The sequence below is a fragment of the Phacochoerus africanus genome, chromosome 3 (genome assembly GCF_016906955.1).
Source record: "Phacochoerus africanus isolate WHEZ1 chromosome 3, ROS_Pafr_v1, whole genome shotgun sequence".
Taxonomy (NCBI): Eukaryota; Metazoa; Chordata; class Mammalia; order Artiodactyla; family Suidae; genus Phacochoerus; species Phacochoerus africanus.
The window spans coordinates 201,598,805-201,620,557 of record NC_062546.1 but is presented as its reverse complement, the minus strand read 5'-3'; the positions used below and the strand labels follow the sequence as shown (position 1 = coordinate 201,620,557).

The following is a 21,753-nucleotide window of genomic DNA, read 5'->3' as shown; positions in this document are numbered from 1 at the left end:
GAGAGACTCGTGCCAAGAGCTATGACTAGCTGCCACTTCCTTCCCACTTAAGTCCCTATGGCAATACAGTGTACCCAGCTGGAAAAAACACCACCTTTCCCCACCTCCCTGGAAGCCAGGGCTGGCCTTGTTCTAGTCAGTCATGGGGTGAACAGCAGATTGAAGGCGACAGAAGAAAGAGTCAGTGAATTTGAAAACAGATCAATAGAAAGTATCCACCTTGAAGAACAGAAAGTAAAATGATTTGAAATAAAATGAACAGGGACAGTGGGACGATATAAATGATCTGACACATTCAACTGGAGTCCAAGAAAAAGAAGAGAGAGAGAATGGAGGCAGGAAAAAAAATTTAAAAAAAACATGTAAAGAACAAACATTTCCCAAAGTGGATGAAAGATATAAATTTGCAGATTCAAGAAGTTTAGCAAACCCGAAGCAGGATAGACAGAAAAGAAAGGAAACCAAAGTGTGCCTGGTACCCAAATGCTCTACTGATGATTGTTGAGTCAAATTTGCCTTGAGAATAAAGAGCAGGCTTCGCTGAAGTGAGGAATGGGGAAGATCTGCAGACAAAGGGATGTGGTAGCCCTTCCCTATTTGGAGGTGTGTGTAACTCTCCTTCCCACAAGCCTGCCGTTGCTCCCCGACTAGAGCCAAGGTTGGCAAACTGTGTCCGAGGGCCAGCTAGCTGTTTTTATAAATAAAGTTTTATTGGAACATGGCCATGCCCACTCATTTGCATATTGTTGATGGCCGCTCTCACACTATAATGGCAGAGCTAAGGAGTTGTTGCAAAGACCACATGACCTACAAAACCTGAAATATTTACTACTCGGCCCATTACAAAAATGGCTTGGCAACCCTTGTCCAGCAGTACAGAGGTCAACTCTACAGCAAGTGTCCAAGGGCTTAAAAGCTGTGCTGTGGACAAACTCACCCCACCCTCTCTCCCCGCACAGCTTCACCCACCCTGTACGCCAGTGATTCCAGATGACAACGTGCCACTCAGGGCTCGGTGGGGGGTGGGGGCTGCTCTGCACGGGTTTGCCCTGAAAATTGACAGTAAACACTTAGAAACATTGATGGCAATTTGACAATTAAGGTAACACCCACTTGTGTGATCACTGGACTTGTAATTATGCCTTTTTTCCATTTTATTTTATCTTGTAATTAATTTTAATTGTATTTTGAGAGAGAATCACTCTGTGACAAATTGGGAAGAAAAAAAAATTCCTGGCCCTTCGCCTGAGGTGGTTGAGAAATGCTGGTCCAAACCAATGACACCCCCAACCCCCCTTCGCCCTTCCTGGCCTTGGGGCAGGCCGTCTGTCAGCTCTCCTGTCTCACTGCTCTGACTTCCCACCCACCTGCCCTTCCAGGTGGCCCAGGGGCCTTGGGGTGCACAGTCCCGTGCTGGGTGGGGCTTGCCTTGCAGGTACTGGCTGGGGATCCACACCTGCAAAGGGGGTGGCTGGGGGCAAGTTCACCTGTGACCCCCCCCCATGCTCGGGCAGCCCCCAGGGGAGCTTCGCAGCTGATACGTGTGTCACCGTTTTCCCACCTGGGGTCACAGTGGCAGGACTTGTCTCCTGGCACCTGATCAGTCAGGGGAATCTGCCACGTTGGGAAGCCTATTCCAGAGGGAGGTGGCTCTCTCCCCAGAAGGAGCCGACAGGCAGGGTGACAAGTCCTTCCAACAGTGGCATCTGGGCAGCACACATCTGTGTCCCCAAACATCGAAGCCCTGCCTCGCCCCTCAACTATGATCCCTCAGACCTGCTGTCTGAGGCTTGTTTCCTCCCAGAGCCCCGCTCTGCCTGCCTGCTCGCTGCCTGGCCTCAGAGCACCCACCTCCCCAACGGCACCTGTGGCCCCAACACAGCCCTGAGGCCAGAGAGCTTGCCTTCTGCTCAGCCCAGGATAACAGGACACAGGTCTGCCAGCACAGGCCGAGAGGAGGAAACAGACCCCCTCGTGAACCAACTTTTCCAGAGAGGCCCGACCTCCCCCCTTCCTGTCTCTCAGATGCCCTACTTGACGCGCTCTCACCATCACACCTGTACCCCTAGCAAGTGATGACCTCATTCCACCGGCCCACGAATGGCTGCCTCATCTCTCTCTACTCCCTAAAGGCAAGGATTTCTACTCGGAATCGCCATAGGCCTCTAGTGCCCAAAAAAACGCCCTATACACATACATGCAATATCAAATATTTCCAAGTGGTATAGAAACTCACCCTTCCACAAACTCTGAAAGTATGGGTTTCACTAAACTCTCCCAAAACTCAACTTAAAAAAAAAAAAATCTCACAATTCAATAGGCAAAAAAAGATCTCTGACATTAACTTGCATCCTAAATTAGTGAAATTGGACTTTGAGTATATGCTTAGGAGTCCTTTACAGTTCTTACCATGCCTTTTGCCTGTCTTTCTGTTGGAAATTCAAAGCTCTCATTTTTGGCAAAGAAAAAAATAAGGACAATGGACTTTTTTTTTTTTTTCCTGCTTTTTGCTTTTTAGGCCTACACCCTCAGCATGTGGAAGTTCCCAGGCTAGGGGTTGAATCAGAGCCACAGTGGCTGGTCTATGCCACAGCCACAGCAACGCGGGATCCAAGCCTCATCTGCGACCGACACCACAGCTCAGGACAAAGCCGGATCCCTGACACACTGAGCGAGGCCAGGGATCAAATCACATCCTCATGGATACCAGTCAGATTTGTTTCTGCTGCGCCACAACAGGAACTCCCAGGAAAATGCACTTTAAATCCATCAGACATCATTGGCCTCCCTTTTCTCTGTGCAGAGATGCAAAGTAACCAAGAACTCTGCTGGGCGCCCACCCCCACATGCCAACTACGGGATCATAAACTTCTCATTTCTAGAAGGCATGTAAAGGGTGCCAGGGGCATAACAATCAGACCAAACCAACTTCAAGAGAGAAGTATTTTGCTCCCTGTGTGAGATTCATAAAAAACAATCAGTCTGAACATGCAATTTGTCTCAAGAGGCAGGAGCTGCAATTTTATCATGTAATTAAATCCCCATGACAGTTGTGAAGAAACTTCACCACCTTTATCAGGGGAAGTCTCAATGACCTGCTTTCCAGCACTGTCTCCGGAGTCTATAAATGTCCTTCCAGGGCTAGTACTTGTGACTGTGCCCACCAAGGACCAGGCTGCTGGGTCTAAGCCACAGAGGATGGCAGCATTCAACGGCACCTTCGCCTCTGAGCTCCCCAACAGCCCTCCTGGGCGATGGATGGAAGCAGCACTTGACCTTTGGCTGAGATGACCTTCAGAATGAGAAGGGACTCTGTGGCTTTCCAGGATCTGCAGCGGGCTGGGGAGCACTGCCAGGACAATAAGTTACCAAGGTGCTTTCTCTCCATTTTGTGTTCATCCACATGATGGCAATGAGATTTCTTAATAATGTGAAACCAGTCCCGACGATTTAAGTCATTATTAGTGATGCACTTGACCTGAGGAAGCGCCATGTTTTAATGGGTTGTTAAACGAGATGTTTGAAGGGGAGGTTTGGACACTTTAACATTTTTTATGTCAATGTCTGCGTGACTAACTCTGCTGGATGGGTGGATGGGTCCAGGAGCCCTTAAAAGCAGAGCTTTACATACCTGGCCAGCTTATTATTTAATTTTTTTTACTTAAAAAAGCTAGGAGTTCCCACTGTGGTGCAACAGAACAGGTGGTGTCTCCGGAGCGCTGGGATGCAGGTTCAATCCCCGGCCTGGCGCAATGGATGAAGGATCCAGCCGCAGCTGCATTGTAGGTTGCAACGGTGGCTCAGATCTGATCCATGGCCAGGGAACTCCACATGTCATGGGGTGGCCAAAAAAGAAAAAGAAAAAAGCTATAAGGAGTGGGGATGAAGGCAGAGTGGCATTTAGAAATTAAATAATGAAAGCGAGGATCAAAAAAGGTGTGAAGGTAAATATACGGTAAGACCTGGGGCTATTGTGCCCGGTGGTAGGAGTGTTGGGAAAGGACCCAATGGGATTCAGTCCATAGCCATTTATAGGAACGATTCATGTAGGAAGCAGAAAATTGACCAGGATGACAGGACACATTGACATGTTTGAGAAAATGCTCAGAATTTCACGGTGTCCCCAAGGGGAACGATTTCCTGCCCTCATGTGTCCATTTATAGTTGGACACTTGACCCCAGAAGAAAGCAGACATTTGCTCAATGGCCTAGGAAAGAATCCACACAGCTGACCTTTCCGAAGAGCGCCAGGAAACTCTGCCTCGTGACCGGAACACATGGAAAGTCGCTGCTCTGTGTAAGCAGCCTGACCCGGATAAACTCATCTGCCCTACATTTTAGGCTCCGCTGGGCTGTTCTACTGAGTATCAGGCAAATTTATCCCCAGAGGCCTCTGAGAAAGAGAAAACCATCCATCATTCAATGGCAGGATGCAAAGATAATAATTACCATTTGAACACTACCATTTGTATATCTCATTATCATTTCTAGTAGATTTTTTTTGGTCTTGTCTTTTTAGGGTCACTCCTGCAGCATGTGGAGGTTCCCAGGCTAGAGGCTGAATCAGAGCTGTAAACACTGGCCTACACCACAGCCAGAGCGATGCGTCTGCCAACCTACACCACAACTCATGGCAACACCAGATCCTTAACTCATTGAGTGAGGCCAGGGATCGAAGCAGCATCCTCATGATGCTAGTCGGATTCATTTCTGCTGAGCCGCGATGGGAACTCTGATTTTTTTTAATCTCATTTGATCCAGAAGCAAAAATTTCATCTTATTAGCTAAGAGCGATACAAGACTTGGTATGGAGAACCAGTTTTTTTGGTCTCCTGTGGACCAAACATTATGCTTAGAAGTCCCCAAAATGCCCTTTACAGAACCATATTCACATCCTGTGGACTCCCTGGAAAGTTATTAAGAGATATGGTCTGCTCATTCAGTCATCAGATGGAGGTTAGGTATCATCCTCTCCTGCTTGCATTTTTATCTTTTCCTAAGTTCACTCCACACTCTGCAATAAAAGGCCACAGCAATTACATTTCTTTAGTACTCTGCTGTGGTCCAGCATCAGACAGGTACCAGGTTCGTCCATCACATGGGCACCATTTGAAAGTTTGTCTGAAAAAATAAAATACTAAATTTGGAGGAAATTTCATTCCTCAGAACCCCTCTCTTTCAAGGGCTCCATATTTGTTCAGAAGAATGTCCCTGACAAACTCCCTGAAGTAGAAGCTGAAACTGGCAAGGCCTGAGAATGCGTGGAACCACACGAGGAAAAGCAGGGAGGAAGATTTTAGTGGCTGTGCCAGAGAGAGAGGAAGCGGGGATGGAGGAGATTGGCAGAACAAGGGTATACAAACTGTGATAGACTCCTTCACATCTTATGTAAAGTTACCAAACTCGCCCAGTGATGTTGTTAGTGGGCTAGCTTGCATAGAAAGCTGTGCGTTGCCTTTTAATCAAGCTGACAAAAGTGAGGATGAGAAAAATGAGCTAAAAATGGCTTGATCCAAGCAAAATATATATGGGCAGAATTGGCATTCAGCAGGCAAGGAGGAGCCCAACCAGGAGTGCTGGTTCAGGAAACAGTGTTGTTCACGTAAGTAAAGGAGGTCGTTCAGCTTGTGGGAAGAAAGACAAAGAGCTCCTGTGTATTAGGGTCCTAAGGTAACTGTTCTCTTTCCATGGGATCCTTTTTTACTACTGATTTATAATTAACATACAATGTTATATTAGCTTTAGGTGTATAACCTAGTGAATTGATATTTTAATACGTTAGGAAAAGTTCACCGCAATAAGACTAGTTCCCATCCATCATGATAAAAAGTTGTCACAATATTATTGACTATATTCTCTGTGTGTAAGAGATCCAGTTTCATTCTTCTGCATGTAGCTTTCAATCTTCCCAACATCATTTATTGAAGAAACATTTCCCCATTGTATGTTTTTGCCTCCCTTCTTGCAAATTCATTGGCCATATGTGTTCATGGTTTTTGTTTTCTGGGCTCTCTATTCTGATCCATTGATCTATGTGTCTGGTTTTGTGCCAGTACCATGCTGTTTTAATTATTATAGCTTTGCAGTATAGTTTCAGGTTTGGTGTGTGATACCTCCAGCTTTGTTCTTTTTTCTCAAGATTGCTTTGGCTATTTGAAGTCTTTTATGGTTTCATGCAAATTTTAAGATTATTTGTTCTAGTTCTGTGAAAAATGCCACTGGTATTTTGACATAAATTGCATTGAATGTGTAGATTGCTTTGAGCAGTATGAACATTTTAACGATATTGATTCTTCCTATCCATGTGCATCCCTATCTTTCCACTTGTTTGTGCCACCTTCAGTTTCTTTCTTCAATGCCTTACAGTTTTCCAAGTACAGGTTTTTTACCTCTTTAGATAAGTTTATTACTGATTACTGGGTTACTTTTTTTTTTTTGGATGCAATTGTAAATGCGATTGTTTTCCTCATTTCGCCTTCTGATAGTTCATTAATATGTAGAGATGCAACAGGTTTCTGTATATTAACTTTGTGTCCTGCAACTTTACTGAATTCATCTATTAGTACTAGCAGTTTTTGGTGGAGTTTTTTGGGTTTCCTATATATAGCATTGTGTCATCTGCAAATAGTGACAGTTTTACTTTTTCCATTCCAACTCAAATGCCTTTTCTTTCTTTTTCTTGCCTAACTCTGTGGCCAGGACTCTATGTGCTCTTGAGGGCAAATGTGTTATTTATTTATTTATTTGCCTCTGAATTCCCAAAACCTAGCAGCACACTCTAGGATATAATATTACATAAATGATTATTGAATTGGTAGATGAATGAATGGGTTGATTTTTAGCCATTTGTAGAGTGTTGTTTTTGTTTTCATTTTGTTTGGCTTTAAAAAAAAAAAAGACAGCTATTCTTGGTCTTTAAAATAACAACAGTTCTGCCATGCTCCTGAACTAATCTGCATGCCCTACTTGCAAAACCAATTCTGTCTCCCATGAGCTATTTTTAAAGCTCTCACAAAGAACCAAGTCTGTTTCTGGACTACTACTCCCTACCCACTGAAATCAAGCTTGGGCACCTAGGGAGCTGTTGACAAATATAACACTTAGAAAGCTAAATTTAGCACAGAACACAGGGTGGAATGGCTCTTATTCCTGGACTCACCTCCAGTGTCCCACCCCTTTTAAAAATAACTCATGACAACATATATCAGGTACAAAAGAATGCTCTGGTATAAAGTGAAGTACAGGCTCAAGTTGGATCTTCAATAGTCCATACATGGAAAGTCTTTCCAAACTATTAGTATGAGAAAATAACGAGGTAGAATAGCTATGTTTAAAGAAATGGAGTATTGGAAGATTTAATATTGCTACCAAAGTGAATAGAGAAACTGCAGGATATGTAAATGAAGAGTGAAGAGTGAATGACTCCATTCTAGTGGACATTCCACGAGGAAAATGGTTCCCATACTGTCGCTGTTCAGCCTTTTCCCTATGCTCTCATACTGTGTCCGATGAAGGCTATATGTTCCTTGTAAACATGGTCTGTATATTCTTTACTGTTGCATTTTCCACAGCACCCAGCAGTGTTCTAGGTACATAGTGGGCCCCTGAAAAAAATATCTACTGGTCCATTGATGACCCTAACTCTCCTTGCTGCTGCTCATGGAGACAAGGTACATTTAAAACAGGTGAGAATAGTTTTCAAAGAGCCTTCATGGAGCATACAATAGACAAGGTCTTATGAAATTTGGTAATTCATCTTTACAGGTGGAGAAAGGTAGGCAGTGCATGGGGAGCCCACAGATCTGAAGACCTGAGTCTCTGCTCTTGGCCAGTTAAGAGTCCAGGTCACCACATTGTTCTTCCTAAGGGAAAAGGCAGCAAATGGCCAAGAATACGAGGAAGAACTACTGAGGAACTTGCATGTGGTTGAGCACATTTCAAAGAGCCCTATGCATTAGTTCTTCCAACTGTTTTCACTGAGGACCTGTTGTGAGTGAATCACCATGCTCAGTACTAAGAAGCCCACAGAGATAAAGAGGCAGAAGCTCATGGCCAAGTAGCGCAGAGATGAGTAACCAGCAGTGGGCCAGCACCATGGACAGGGTGCCAGGACAGACCGCAGGACCAGCCTTGGAGGTGAACGGAAGCTGAGTATTGAAGAGTGAGTGGGGCAGCCAGGTGACAAGGGGAAAGTATGAGTTTGAGGATGAGGGGACAGTATGCTCAGACACCTGGAGATACCAAGGTGCCCTTGGGGACTGCAGGCTTCCCTGTCACAGGCTCAGAGATGCAGCACGGGTCAGATAGGAAGCTTTGTGGGTACAGTGAGGTGTTTGGGTGTCAACCATCTCCTGAGGACTGAGAAACCCTGAGTTGCTTGCATCATGTCAGCCAGCTCAGGTTGTGACCAGGTCACCCCATCCCCCATGCGGTCAGTCACCAATGTAAGCCCTTCAGCCTTTGAGGCACAGTCAACACCACTCACATGCCTGCATGAAGGCATCACAAGTGAGCAGACAAACGGCTACACCCCTCCCATCCCAGAACCCTGCAGCCCCTGCTCTAGAGGAAGATATGGGTTTTAGCATTTGGGGGAAGCTCTAGGCCTCGGGTCAGCCCCTGCACATACCTTTATACCTGCCAATCAGGTCTATAGTAAGGATAAAACACATCTAGATTAAATTATAAGTGCATGCAGTTTCCCCTCCACCCTTTACTACAAGCCCTGATCAGAAAGATCAAGGGTACTCTGCTGGGTCCCCCCTTATGTGGACAATCTCAGAAAAGGGGGCACCCTAGCAGCCAGATTACTCTTCAAAATAAAGAGCCAATGCAAACTTCAGAGGGGCTTAGTGGGAGAAGGGAAGGTCACGGGGCAGCTTTGGGGAGCAGAGGAGACTGAGAGAGAGGGACATGGGAAAAGAGAGGGCTTACAAAGCCCAGCCGTGACTAAGGAGGTGCTGCCCCGTGAGCCTCCTTCTTCCATGGTAGGTCTTTTTTCCTGCAGTTTGTTTGACTCTAACACCACATAGTGACAGGTCCCATGGTCCCAGTTATTCATGCCTCCCTCCCCCCGGAGTCTCTGTGCCTACCTCTTCTGGGCATGTGCCCCACTGCTTCCCCTTTGCCAGCCCAGGCAGTGCCCTCCTGACCCTCCTTCCTCCCTCCAGCCTTTTTTGTCACATTTTTTGTTGTAACTCACACAGACACGGCACAGGATCCGGTAGCCCAACTGCATTGGCCCATCCCAACTTCCTAGCAAGGGAAAGCAAGAATTGGAGAAAATACGTGAGAATGGGGTTTTACCTGTTATAAGAAAAAATGATCTTATCATTTTTTTGAAAAATTATTGAAGTATAGTTGATTTACAATAATTCAGGTGTACAGCCAAGTGATTCAGTTATACGTATACATAGGTGTATAAATATTCTTTTTCAGATTCTTTTCCAGTATCCATTATTACCAGATATTGAATACAGTTCCCTGTGCTATAAAGTGGGCCCTTGTTGTTTACCTGTTTTATATACAGTAACTTGTATCTGTTAATCTCGAATTCCCAATTTATCTGTCTCCATATGCTTTCCCCTTTGGTAACCATAGTTTGTTTCCTGTTTGTGAATCTATTTCTCTTTTGTGAATAACTCCGTATGTATCTCTTTTTTTTTAAGATTCCACATAAGTGAAATCACATCTGTCTTTCTCTGACTTACTTCGCTTGATATGATCACCTCTGGGTCCACCCATGTTTTTTATGGCTGAGTCATATTCCATTGCATATATGTACCACATCTTCTTTATCCATTCATCTGTCAATGGACACTTAGGTTGCTGCCATGTCTTTTTTTTTTGGCCTTTTTTTGTTTTTTTTTTTAGGGCCACACTGATGGCATATGATGGTTCCCAGGCTAGGAGTCTAATCGGAGCTGTAGCCACTCGCCTATGCCACCGCCACAGCAACATCAGATCCGAGCTGTGTATGCAATCTACACCACAGCTCATGACAATGCCGGATCCTTAACCCACTGAGTGGGGCCAGGGATCGAACCTGTGTCCTCATGGATGCTAGTTAGATTCGTTTCCACTGAGCTGCAGTGGGAACTCCTCCATGTCTGATTACCGTACACAGCATTACTATTAAAATATTGGGGTGCATGTATCTTTTTGAAGTAGAGTTTTCATTATTCGTGGTTATATGTCCCGGAGTGGGATGGTGAGATCATACAGTAACTCTATTTTTAGACTATTAATCTTTAGGCAATAAGATAAAGCTCTGAACTACACTGTAGCAAGTAACTAGTAAATGACTAATAAAGAGCTGTTACCATCCACTTTTTAAAAATGTGGCATCTCTCATCTTCAGCAAGGCATGTACATTTCAGGATCAGTTCTCAACAACTGGAAGAAACTCCCAGGCCACCCGGGGCCCTAGATGATGCCTTTGAGAACCTCTGGTCTATCCTATGGAGCCTCCCACTGGGGAACACTTGCACAGAGCCTGGTCATTTGCAGTGTCCAGCTGGGCTTCGCTGACACAGCCCTCAAAGACACATCCATTGACCCCTGGCCACAGAAGCTAAGGAAGCAGAGGAGATGAAAGCAAGAAGACACATTTCAGGGCAGGAAAGAGAAGCCCCACCTGTTTTAGGTGTCTGCTCTCGTCGCGTGGAGCGCTGTTGTGGAGATAGACAGCTGTGTCTGTCTCTGGAGTTCACATCTATATAATCACAATGCGGTGGCTGAGCACTCTGGCGTCTCTGTGGTCACATGATGCTGGTCATATCAAGTAACCATTATCACATCAGAGTCCACAGGAGTTATAAATACACCACCACCGAGCCCCAACTGGATGACAATTGAGTAATGACAATAGAAATAGCTCACATCCATAAGACCATCTTTCCCCTTCCTGGAGAACTTTTCTGAGATCATCGGCATTGCAATGGAGAGACGGCCAGAGCCAGTTGGAGGGAAGCTTCAGATCTTTCAGAAGATGGAAAAAGAGCCTCAAACAAGAGCGGGGTCCCCCGTGCTCGAGTACCATGCTGCCTTGATCACAGGAGACATAGACCGTCTCAGGCCCCTCATGGACCAGTTCTTCCAGGATGCTAACGTGGTGTTTGAGATCAAGAAGGATGAGATGGAGTGGCAGGGGAAATCCTCAGGCACTTTTGGACTGTCAGGTACCTTTGCTCCTTTAAAACCTGGTTATTCGGTTTTGGTTTTGGTTTTTTGTTTTTGTTTTTTTGTCTTTTTGCATTTTTGGGGCCGCTACTGCGGCATATGGAGGTTCCCAGACTAGGGGTGGAATCGGAGTGGTAGCTGCCAGCCTACGCCAGAGCCACAGCAACACGGGATCTGAGCCGCATCTGTGACCTACCCCACAGCTCACGGCCACGCCGGATCCTTAACCCACTGAGCAAGGCCAGGGATCGAACCTGCAACCTCATGGTTCCTAGTCAGATTCGTTAACCACTGAGCCATGATGGGAACTCCTGGTTATCTGTTTTTGAGTTACTAACACACCTCTGAACGTACAGCACCAGTATGTAGACTGCTGACCACACAAGCTGCATTTAACATACCTCGAGCAAAGACCTCTACAAACCAAATCTTTTGTGCACGATGTTTAGAGGTAGTTTTTAGGTAATGGATGTGAAAGATCAAATTGGAAAGGCCACACTTGGCGAGGAGTGCCCATCTGATGCTGGAGGTGCCTCTTGTCTTTAAAAAGAGGTTTGGTTTGGGAGCTGATCTGCCAAAGCCTGCTTCTGGCAGCCAGGAAGGCAGGAGATAAAGCGCTCCTCTCCTTCCAGTGCACCCGGCGCGGGCCCCTGGCAGGCAGCACTGGGCAAGCCTCCTCTGTGAATCCGTGAATATCACAGCTCCGGAGGGGAAGCTGGGGCCCAGCCAGCATCACAGAGGGAGAGCTCTCAGGAGAAGCTCCACCTGGAACCCAGGGGAGCCTGAGCAGGGGCAGGAGAAGGAAGGATCTAGAGGTGTCCTATGTGCCTGCATTCTTGCTGCCCGAACATGGCTGCGATGTGCTGGGCTGGCAAACATACCTCCGAGTGGAGAGATGTCCGCTACCCCCGCGCCCCCCGGGGCGAGCAGACTTGCTGACCCCCCGGCTCGGCCTCCTTGGCTGGTGCTCGGTCCCGGGCACCCTTCCTCCTGTGTGTCCCCATGCTCCACCTTTGCCGAGAGGGCTCATGTGTTGGAAATCACAGCAGCTCTGCCAGACCAGGAGGATCTGGGACTCTGTGGTCTGTGGGCCAGCGGCCAGGGGCCCCAGGCCCCTGACTCTTGAGCTCTGGCAGACCACGAATAAGGAAGGGCGGTTTTCAAAGCACTGATGCAGTCTGTACAGACGCCCCCATGGAGAGAAGGGTGAGAACCGAAACCCCATCAAAGGGCTAAGCATCTCAGAGCAGCCAGGGAGGCAGCGGGGGCTCCGGGGACAGCAAGCCAGATCTAGTCCAGGCTGAAACCCCTCCCAGCCAAAGGCATCCCAGAGCCTTTCCGCGTCTCCCATCTTTCCCCTCTCTCCCACGTGGGGTGCACGTATTCCTCCAAAGGGCTGGGTGACAATTCAACCAAGAATGCCAAATGCTTGAATGTTCAATTAATTTTTTTTTTAATTGCATGCTTGTAGCCAGCCCTGGACATGCTCACACATGCTCAGATATTGCAATTTCAAATAGATATCCATGTTGACTCACAGTCTGAATCAAAGGCTCTTCACTTTCCCCCTCAATCTTGCCACCCCTAAGTTTGCAGCCTTTCTATGGCACCCCCGTACCACAGGAGGTTAGGGCATCCGGGCAATGAAGGGACATGAGCCCCGGCAGTTGGTACTGCCCATGGCCTCGGGGTGGGAAGAGAGGATGGATATTGCTGGATCCTGTCCTTTCAGTTCAGCCACCTGCCTTCTCCCAGCTGGTCCAGCAGCAGAAATGACCAAGCCCTGTCTGAAAACAGTGCCCCGCCCCCACGAACTGCCCTTGGTCACACGAGGACTTCCTGGGGGCCAATTCAGGTCCTCCTGAAGGGAGCCAGGGGGCAGAGGGTACACTTAACAGGTTCACAGGAGCCAGCCCCTCAATACCACACACACGATGGAATGCCAGGCCCGTGGAGCTTGCAGTCCAAGGAGCAGCAGCATGGAGGAGCTGACGTTTAGGGAGAGGCATTCCCTGGGGAAAGCTTACTTCTGTGTTCCTTCTGGTGCAGAACCTGGACCAGGGGGCGGAATTATAGGAAGTTGATTGCTGATTCAGGTGTTCTGATTCAGAGAGCAGGCTTCTCTGGGAGGCCCGAGGCAAGCTCATGGCCGTCTCCAGGGCCCTGGAGAAGGGGGCAGCTCTAAGCCCCAGCCGAGCCAAATGCTCACCCATGGTCCCTTCCCGCCAGTCCAGGAGAAGACTCGGCAATCGTGGGTGGGGGAACAGAGCTGTGATGGTGGCTGGAGTAGAGCTGGGCCCTTATCATGCCCTAGAAAATGGGGAACTCTCTTCCTTGCCCCTCTGTAAGTACACTTCCTGTCTCAGGAAAATGAGTGGAATCAAGAGCCAGGAGCTGACCCCTGCAAAAATGTAGGTCACTGTTACTGTCAAGGACCAGATCCGTCCTCTCCCCTCAACGCAGACCCAGCCCTCCCTAGAAAGGGCAGCCCAAATCCACGTGGGTCCATGTCACCAGGGCCTTGGGCCACCACCACCCACCACCAGGACAACAGGCCTCCTCTCCCCCCACCGAGTGTGCACAAGCCCGAGGCTGGGCCTTGGGGACGCGGGGCCGGCTAGAACCGTGCACCGCATGGAGGTAGGTAATTAGGAGTGGTCTTTCAAAGCTGCTCAGCATGGGTCCCGGGATGGAGGTGGCCTGTGAAAAGGTCTCCTCGCAGCTCATTACAGCCATGGTATCGATTGTGCCGTCATTATCAGAAGGCATTCCTGGCATGTGAGATCCTGGCCCTTGAAGTGTATTCACCAGGGACTGCTCTCCCCCATTTCCAGGAGCGCTCGTGGCTGCTAACAACCTGCCACCCGCCTTTTGAAAGTCCAAAGTTTTCAGAGAAGTGAAATGTATAGCACCTGCTCCATTCATCCCTCAAGAAAGAACAACCCTACACACACACACACACACACACACACACACACACACACAACCCTAAAAAGCGCAAAGAAACAAACCAGAATTACGCTCAATGCAGACCACTGCATCAAAGGGTGCTTCAGAAACCCGGCCACTTCCAAGACAGCTAAACTTTCTGAGTCCTTTTCTTGAGCCACCTCGGTGATGGGGGTCGGTTTGTCTGTTGTCTTCTCCTAATGATACACGCGTAAATTGGCTCAGAAAGAGAGGGCATGGATTCCAGAAAAACCCACCGCTTACTTTCCTCCCTCATGTCTGTTCAGCTTTTAACTCCACAAATCTTTTCTTTTTTTCTTTTTTTTTTTGCTTTTTTTTAGGGCCTCACCTGAGGCATATGGAGGAGCCCCAGGGAGGGGTCAAATTGGAACTACAACTGCTGGCAGAGCCGCGCCTGGGACCTATACCACAGCTCGCCGCAATGCCAGATCCTTAACCCACTGAGTGAGGCCAGGGATGGAACCCACAACCTCATGGTTCCTAGTCAGATTCATTTCCACTGCACCTCGACAGGAACTCCAATTTTTTTTTTTTTTTTTTTTGGCTGTACCTCCAGGAGCCTTACCTGAGTCCCCAGCCATCCCCTTATCTGGAAAACCCTCTTGCTTCTCGATAATTCCTCCCCCGATCTCTGTGGCTGGGTTCAGTCTCTCCTTTGTGTTTCGTCTCTGCCCTCCGTCTCCATCTCTGTCTTTTCAGGGCGTCTCTGCTCTGTGTGCTCTCACGCTCCCCGCCCCCACTCGTTTTTCCTCAATGTCTCTGCCCTCCGCCCCCCTCCCTTTCACCTCCAGCGCCAGGCTGGATCTCACCGGGTTTCTCGGTCCCCAACCCTGAGCATCTCCGAGTGTCTCCCTACATGCCCACCCAGGTGCCTACTTCTAGAGCTGGTTTCACCCTATTTCAGTCTTAATGACCCCGCACAGGTGCCCCCCACTCACCTCACCTCTTCACCACTTTCCCCCCACCCCAGGCCTCTGGACCTTGGAGTACAAGCGCGAGCTCACCACGCCCCTGTGCATCGCCGCGGCCCACGGCCACACCGCCTGCGTGCGCCACCTGCTCGGCCGCGGCGCGGACCCGGACGCCAGCCCCGGCGGCCGCGGCGCGCTGCACGAGGCCTGCCTGGGCGGCCACACGGCCTGCGCCCGGCTGCTGCTGCAGCACCGCGCCGACCCCGACCTGCTCAGCGCCGAGGGCCTGGCGCCCTTGCACCTCTGCCGCACGGCCGCCTCGCTCGGGTAAGGACCCGCCACCCACACACACCCCCGCACCCGCCGCCCCGGGACCCCGGCCGCGGCCTCGACCTCGGCCCTCTGCCCCCCCCCCCCCCCCGCGGCCCAGGCCGCCCTCCGCGCCCGGACCCTATCCAGACCCCAGTCAGAGGACCCGGCCACCCCCAACGCCACCCCCCCTGCAGGCTCCGCCCCCAGGGCCTCGGCCCCGCCCCCGCGCCCCGGGCCCCTCCCGCCGCCGGACCCCCGCGGGGCCGGGGAGCCCTCGGCCGCCGCCACGGCCGTCGCCGTCCGTCGGAGCCCCGCGGCGGCCCCCAGGCCCGCTCCGCCCGGCCCCCCGCCCCGGCCTCGGCCCCAGCCCCGGCCCCGCGCGGGTTTAATTAGCGCTTGATTGCGAGCGCGAGGGGGGAGGCGCCACACGGAGGTAATGAGCCGGTGATCACCGGCCCGCAGACGCCGGCGCGGGAGAATGCTAAAAGGCCACTGGCGGGGTTGGAGGCTGAAAAATTAGGGTTTTTAATGATAATTTTATGCAGAATAATTGTCACAGTGTGACATAAATGGTTAGCTCCTCGGGCGGGGCTTCGGAGTCCCACAAGCCAGCCGAGCTGTGCCCGCATGTGCGGGCCCACACCGGGCCCCGGTGCCCAGGTGCCGAGGCTGCCCCCGACGCTGTCCTTGCAGAGTGTCTGTCCCCTCGGGGTCCAGCAGGTCCCGGGAGAGGCCGTGGGGGCCGCCATGTCATCGCAGGGGATTTATGTTCGGGGTTCTCAGCTGGCGCTGTGTCGTCTTGGCATTTCTTTTAGTCAAAATGTTCTAGTCCCTGTTCTTGGGATGAAAATGTCTTGGCCTTCGGTCTCCAGGATGAAGATGAAATAAAATCACCCTGTTAAGTGCAGGCAGGCGGGACTGCTGGGCTCTTAGGGATCAAGGCCAGGGGAGGGTGGGCACCACCTCCTGATGTCGCCTGTGTTCCGAGTCGGCATCAGAGAGGCACGCGGACCACCTGGAGTCTTGAAAGTGACTGAAAGACACAACGTTCTCACAAGATAATTTTTTAAAGCAGCTTAACTGTGTTACAATTGCATATAGCAAGCTGCGCCTGTTTGCAAGTACACAATCTGGTATGTGTTGTCACAGGAATGCACTGATGAAACCGCCCCATGGGCTAGACGGTGAACCCACCCCCCACGGGCCAAAGGTTCCCTTGCCCCATTGTAATCCCTCCCTCCCCTCCTCCATTATCCCACCGATCTGCTTTTTGTCACTGCAGCTTAGTCTGAATTTGCTCGAATTCTATGTAAGCGGAATGCAGTCTTTTTCCATTTGGTTTCTTTCAACCGACAATATTACTTTGAGGTTCATCAGGCTGTTGTGTGTATACATAATTCACTCCTTTTCATTGCTGAGTGGTATTCCACGGTGTGAATAAACCACAATGGGTCTACCCATTGCTATGTTGAAAGACGTTTGATTGTTGCAGGCTTGGCGCTATTACAAAGCTGTGAACGGTTGTGCACCAGCCTTCATCCGGGTATGTGCTTTTGTTTCTCCTACATTAGTATCTAGGATTGGAATGGCTGGGTCACCTGATATATTTAAAAGATAATCTTTTAGGAAGCAACCAAGCTCCCTACCAAATTGGATATAACATTTTACATTCCCACCAGCAACGCATGAGTGTCCTGGTCGCTTCCCATCCTCACCAGTCCTTGGTATGGTCATTCTTTGACTGTGGACATTCTAGAGGTATTTACCAGAATTCCATTCTGCTTTTGATTTGCATTTCCCTAGTGACAAGCGATGCTGGGTGTCTTTTCAGGTGCTTATTTGCCATCCATTTTTTCTTCTTTGGTGAAGTGCCTATTCAAATCTGTGTCCATTTTATTTTTTATTGTTTTTATAGCCTTCTTTTTTCTTTTTAGAGCCGCACCTGCAGCATATGGAAGTTCCCGAGCTAGGGGTCAAATCACAGCTACAGAGGCCAGCCTGCACCTCAGCCAGAGCAACACAGGATCTGAGCTGAGTCTGTGACCTATGCCACAGTTTGTGGCAACGCTGGATTTTTAACCCACTAAGCAAAGCCAGGAATCGAACCCCAATCCTCAAAGACGCTATGTCGGGTTCTTTTTATTTATTTTTATTTTTTAATATGTTGGGTTCTTAATCTGCCGAGCCACAATAGGAACTCCTTATTGCCCATTCTAAAAATTGGGTGGTTTGTTTTCTTCTTAAAGTTGGGAATTTATATATTCTGGATACAAGTCCCTTGTCAGGCATGTGATTTATAAATATTATCTCCCAGTCTCTGGGTTATATTTTCTTTCCTTAAAAGTGTCTTTTGGAGAATAGACGTTCTTGCTTTTGGTGGAGTCCAGCTGATCAGTTTTTTTCTTTTAGGGATTGTGTTGGGTTATTTTACCTAAAAAAAAAAAAAAAACTTTGCCCAACCGTGGCCACAAACATTCCCTCCTATGTTTTCCTCTTTTAAAATTTAATAATTTTGGAGTTCCCATCGTGGAGCAGTGGAAACGAATCTGACTAGGAACCATGAGGTTGTGGGTTCAATCCCTGGCCTCGCTCAGTGAGTTAAGGATCCGGCATTGCCGTGAGCTGTGGTGTAGGTTGCAGACTCGGCTTGGATCCCGCATTGCTATGGCTGTGGCCTAGGCCGGCGGCAACAGCTCCGATTAGACCCCTAGCCTGAGAACCTCCATATGCCGTGGGTGTGCCCCTAAAAAGACAAAAGATAAAAAAAATTGATATTTTATATGTTACAATTAAGTCTATGACCCATTTTGAGTTAATAGCTAAATATGGTGTAAGGTATGGATTTTTTCCTCTGCATGGGGCTATCCAGTAGTTCCAGCACCACTTATCAAAGAGCCTTTCCTTTCTTCACGGATTTGCCTTTGCACTTTTGTTGATAATCAACTGACTACATACAGGGTTTATTCCTGGCTCTCTTGTCAAGTACACACAAGACGGGAAAGATTTGACCTATTCAACTGGTGAAGACCCAAGGAGCCCCTTGTCCACTCAGACCTTTTAACACAGATAAACACTCATAAAGGAAGACTGGCCAGAGGGTCCAATTCCACATAGGGCTTTTTTTCTTGGGGGGGGGTGTCTTTTTATCCTTTTAGGGCCGAGCCCTTGGCATATGGAGGTTCCCAGGCTAGGGGTCCAGTCAGAGCTGTAGCCTCCAGCCTATGCCAGAGCCACAGAAACATGGGATCCAAGCCAAGTCTACCGCCTCCACCACAGCTCATGGCAACGCCAGATCCTTAACCCACTGAACGAGGTCAGGGATTGAACCCGCGTCCTCATGGATTCTAGTTGGGTTCACTAACCACTGAGTCATGACAGGAATTCCAATTCCACATAGTTCTTATCCCACACACCACAAAGGCCAATATCCAAACAAAAGGGCCAGTTGATAGCATGTGAGTTAGGAAGCCCTGAGCTCCTGAATCCAGATTTCAGGTGAGCGGTTCTGTAGTCTGCAGTCCTGTCCTGAGGCGGGCAAGGCAGGGAGTCCCAAACCTCATCGGAACCCAGGAGGAAATGAGGAACATCTCAGGACAGCCTCCCAGGGGACATGGGGTAGGGGTTGGGGAGCGGTGGGGGGCGGACAGTGGTCTTGTAGCAGCTCCTTATTTTCCGGAGGGTTGCAGGGTGCTCTGCCAAGAACCATCAGCAGTGGTTCAAATTTTGTTTGTGTGGCTTGTGCAGATACATGCGAGGTCCCCAGGGTTCTGTGGCAGAGCCGTTCCTCTCTACCTCAATTACATTTGCTCTATTTGTCTTTTTTTTTTTTTTTTTTTTAATGGCCTCACCTGTAGCATCTGGACGTGCCTAGGCCAGGGATCAAACCCACACCACTGCAGATTCTTAGCTCCCGGCGCCATGGCAGGAACACCTATTTGTCTCTTTTGACACCAGTGCCACAGTATATTGAATACTGCAGCTCTGTGAGAAATCATAAAGTCAGGTGGTAGAAGTTCTCTAGCTTCACTCTTCTTTTTCAAAGTTGTTTTGGCTATTCTGGCTTCTTTGCCTTCCCATATAAATTTTACAATCGATTTGTCAATTTCTGCAAAAAGGGCTGCTGGGTTTTGACTGAGGTTAATGCGAATCTATAAATCAATTTGGGGAGACTTGACATAAAAATATTGAATCTTCCAACCCATGAACACAATAAATCTTGCCAATTATTTAGACCTTTAATTTCTTTCAGCTATGTTTTATAGTTTTCAGTGTACAAGGCTTGCACATATTTTGTCGTATTTATCCCTAGCTATTTCATGGTTTTGATGCTTTTGTAAGCAGTATTTTTATTTAAATTTCTGTTGTAGTAACTACTGTGTAAAATTGACAAGAATTTATTTTTGCACGTTGACTTGAGACCCGCAACCTTGCCAAGTTCACTAATTGTTCTAGTATAGAACTAATTGTTCTATCATAAATTCCATAATATTTTTGTGTAGGCAATCATGTCATGTCATCTGTGAATAAACAGAGTTTTACTTCTTTTGCAATCTGGATACAAGGCTAGAAACTCCCCTGCAATGGTGAATAGAAGTAATGAAAGCAAACAACTTTCCTTATTTCTAATCTTAGAGGAATTAAATCTTTCCCCATTAAGTATGCTATTTGATGTGGGTATTTTGTAAATGACCTTTTTCAGATTGAGAGAGCACCCTTCCAGCCCTCGTTTGCTGAGCGTTTTTACTATAAATGAATATTGAGTTTTCTCAAATGCTTTTTCTGCATATATTGAGTTGCTCAATGGTGTATTTTTGGTCAATATAATTATTTACATTGATTTTCAAACGTTAAACCAACCTTGCATTCTTGATATAAACCACAATTTATAAGTTGATGCGTCTGATTTCCTGAAATTTTTAAAAAATATTGGCATCTTTGTTCATGAAAGGTACCGATCTATAGTTTTTTCAGGTAATGCTTTTGTCTAGTTTTAATAGCTTAATAATACTGGCCTCAAAAATGAGTTGGAAAGTGAGTCCTCCTTGTCTATTTTCTGGAAGAGCTTGTGTAAAATTGTTATTATTTCTTCATTAAATGTTTGGCAGAATTCATCAGTGAAGCTCTCTTGGCCTGTAGTTTTCTCAAAGAAAAGGTTTTCAACGATGAATTCAATTTCTTTAATGGCTCTAGTGCTATTCAGGATATTTCTTTCTTTTTGAGCAAGCTTTGACAGCTTGTATCTATCTTTCAAGTGGCTTCTCTCTTTCCTCTAAGTTGTTGGAGTTATTGGCATAAAGTTGTTCCCTGTTATTGTTTTTTAATAGCTGCAGAATCTGTAGAATCATCACTCGCATTCCTGATATTGGAATTTGTGTCTTTTATTCTTTTTTCCCTGATCAGTCTTATTTTGGGTTTTATTTTCTTTTTTGTTTTGCTGTTTTACTTTGCATCGGTTTCTGAGACAATCTTTATTGTCCTCCTTTGTCTGATTACATTGAGTTTCATTTGTTCCTCTTTGTCTGTTTCATAAGATGGAAGCTAATCTCTTTGATTTGATGAGATTTTTATTTTCTAAAATAGGTTTTAGTGCTCACCTGTCCCCCGTGTACTATGTTAGCTGATTTCCACAAATTTTAATATGTTAAAATTTCACTTTCAATCAGTTTAAAATACTTTCTAATTTCCCTTTTAATTTTTTCTTTTTGATTTTTTTCTTTGAGCCACGGGTTATATAAAAGTGGAATATTTAGTTTCCAAATATTTGGGTATCATCCAACTGTCTTTTTATTACTTGTTTATAACTTAATTCCATTATAGTTAGAGGACTTATTGCTTACTCCTTTTATTTTATTGAGTCTTGTTTTATGATCCAAAATATATTCTATGTTGATAAAAATTTCCATGTGCACTAAAAAAGAATGTGTAGTCTGTGGTTTTTGAGTGGCATGTTTTATAAATGTCAATTAAGTCGAGTTGCCTAATAGTGTTTTGAAAGTTTCTATATCCTTACTGATTTTCTGCCTACTTGTTTTTGCAGGTTATTGAAAGAGGGCTATTGAAACCTTCTACTATAATCATAATTTTCTCTATTTCTCTTTGTAGTTCTATCAGTTTTGCTTCAAATATTTTCAAGCTTTATAATTAGTTACATAAATATTTAGTATTGTTATGTCCTCTTGAAGAACTGACATCATTATTAAAAGATAGTCCTTCTCTCTGGCAATATTCTTTGCTCTAAAGTCTATTTTGATATTTAAATATCTAGTCTGATATTAATATAGATTTCTTTTGATCAGTGTTACGTAGTATGCCTTTTCCATCTGCATTAGTTATCTATTGCTGTGTAACAAATTACCACAAATCTGGAGACTTACTACAA

The 21,753-nt window shown here is 47.0% G+C and overlaps 1 protein-coding gene across 1 annotated transcript in view; it reads left to right on the top strand.

Annotated features, from left to right (window-relative positions):
- The window catches only part of ASB18 (ankyrin repeat and SOCS box containing 18), a 64,690-nt gene that overhangs the window by 8,854 nt on the left and 34,083 nt on the right, over positions 1-21,753 (top strand). Inside the window, exons 2-3 of the mRNA XM_047773840.1 lie at positions 11,058-11,180; positions 15,122-15,389. Of these exons, the coding sequence (XP_047629796.1) occupies positions 11,058-11,180; positions 15,122-15,389 (391 nt within the window). The remainder of the gene's footprint in view (positions 1-11,057; positions 11,181-15,121; positions 15,390-21,753) is intronic.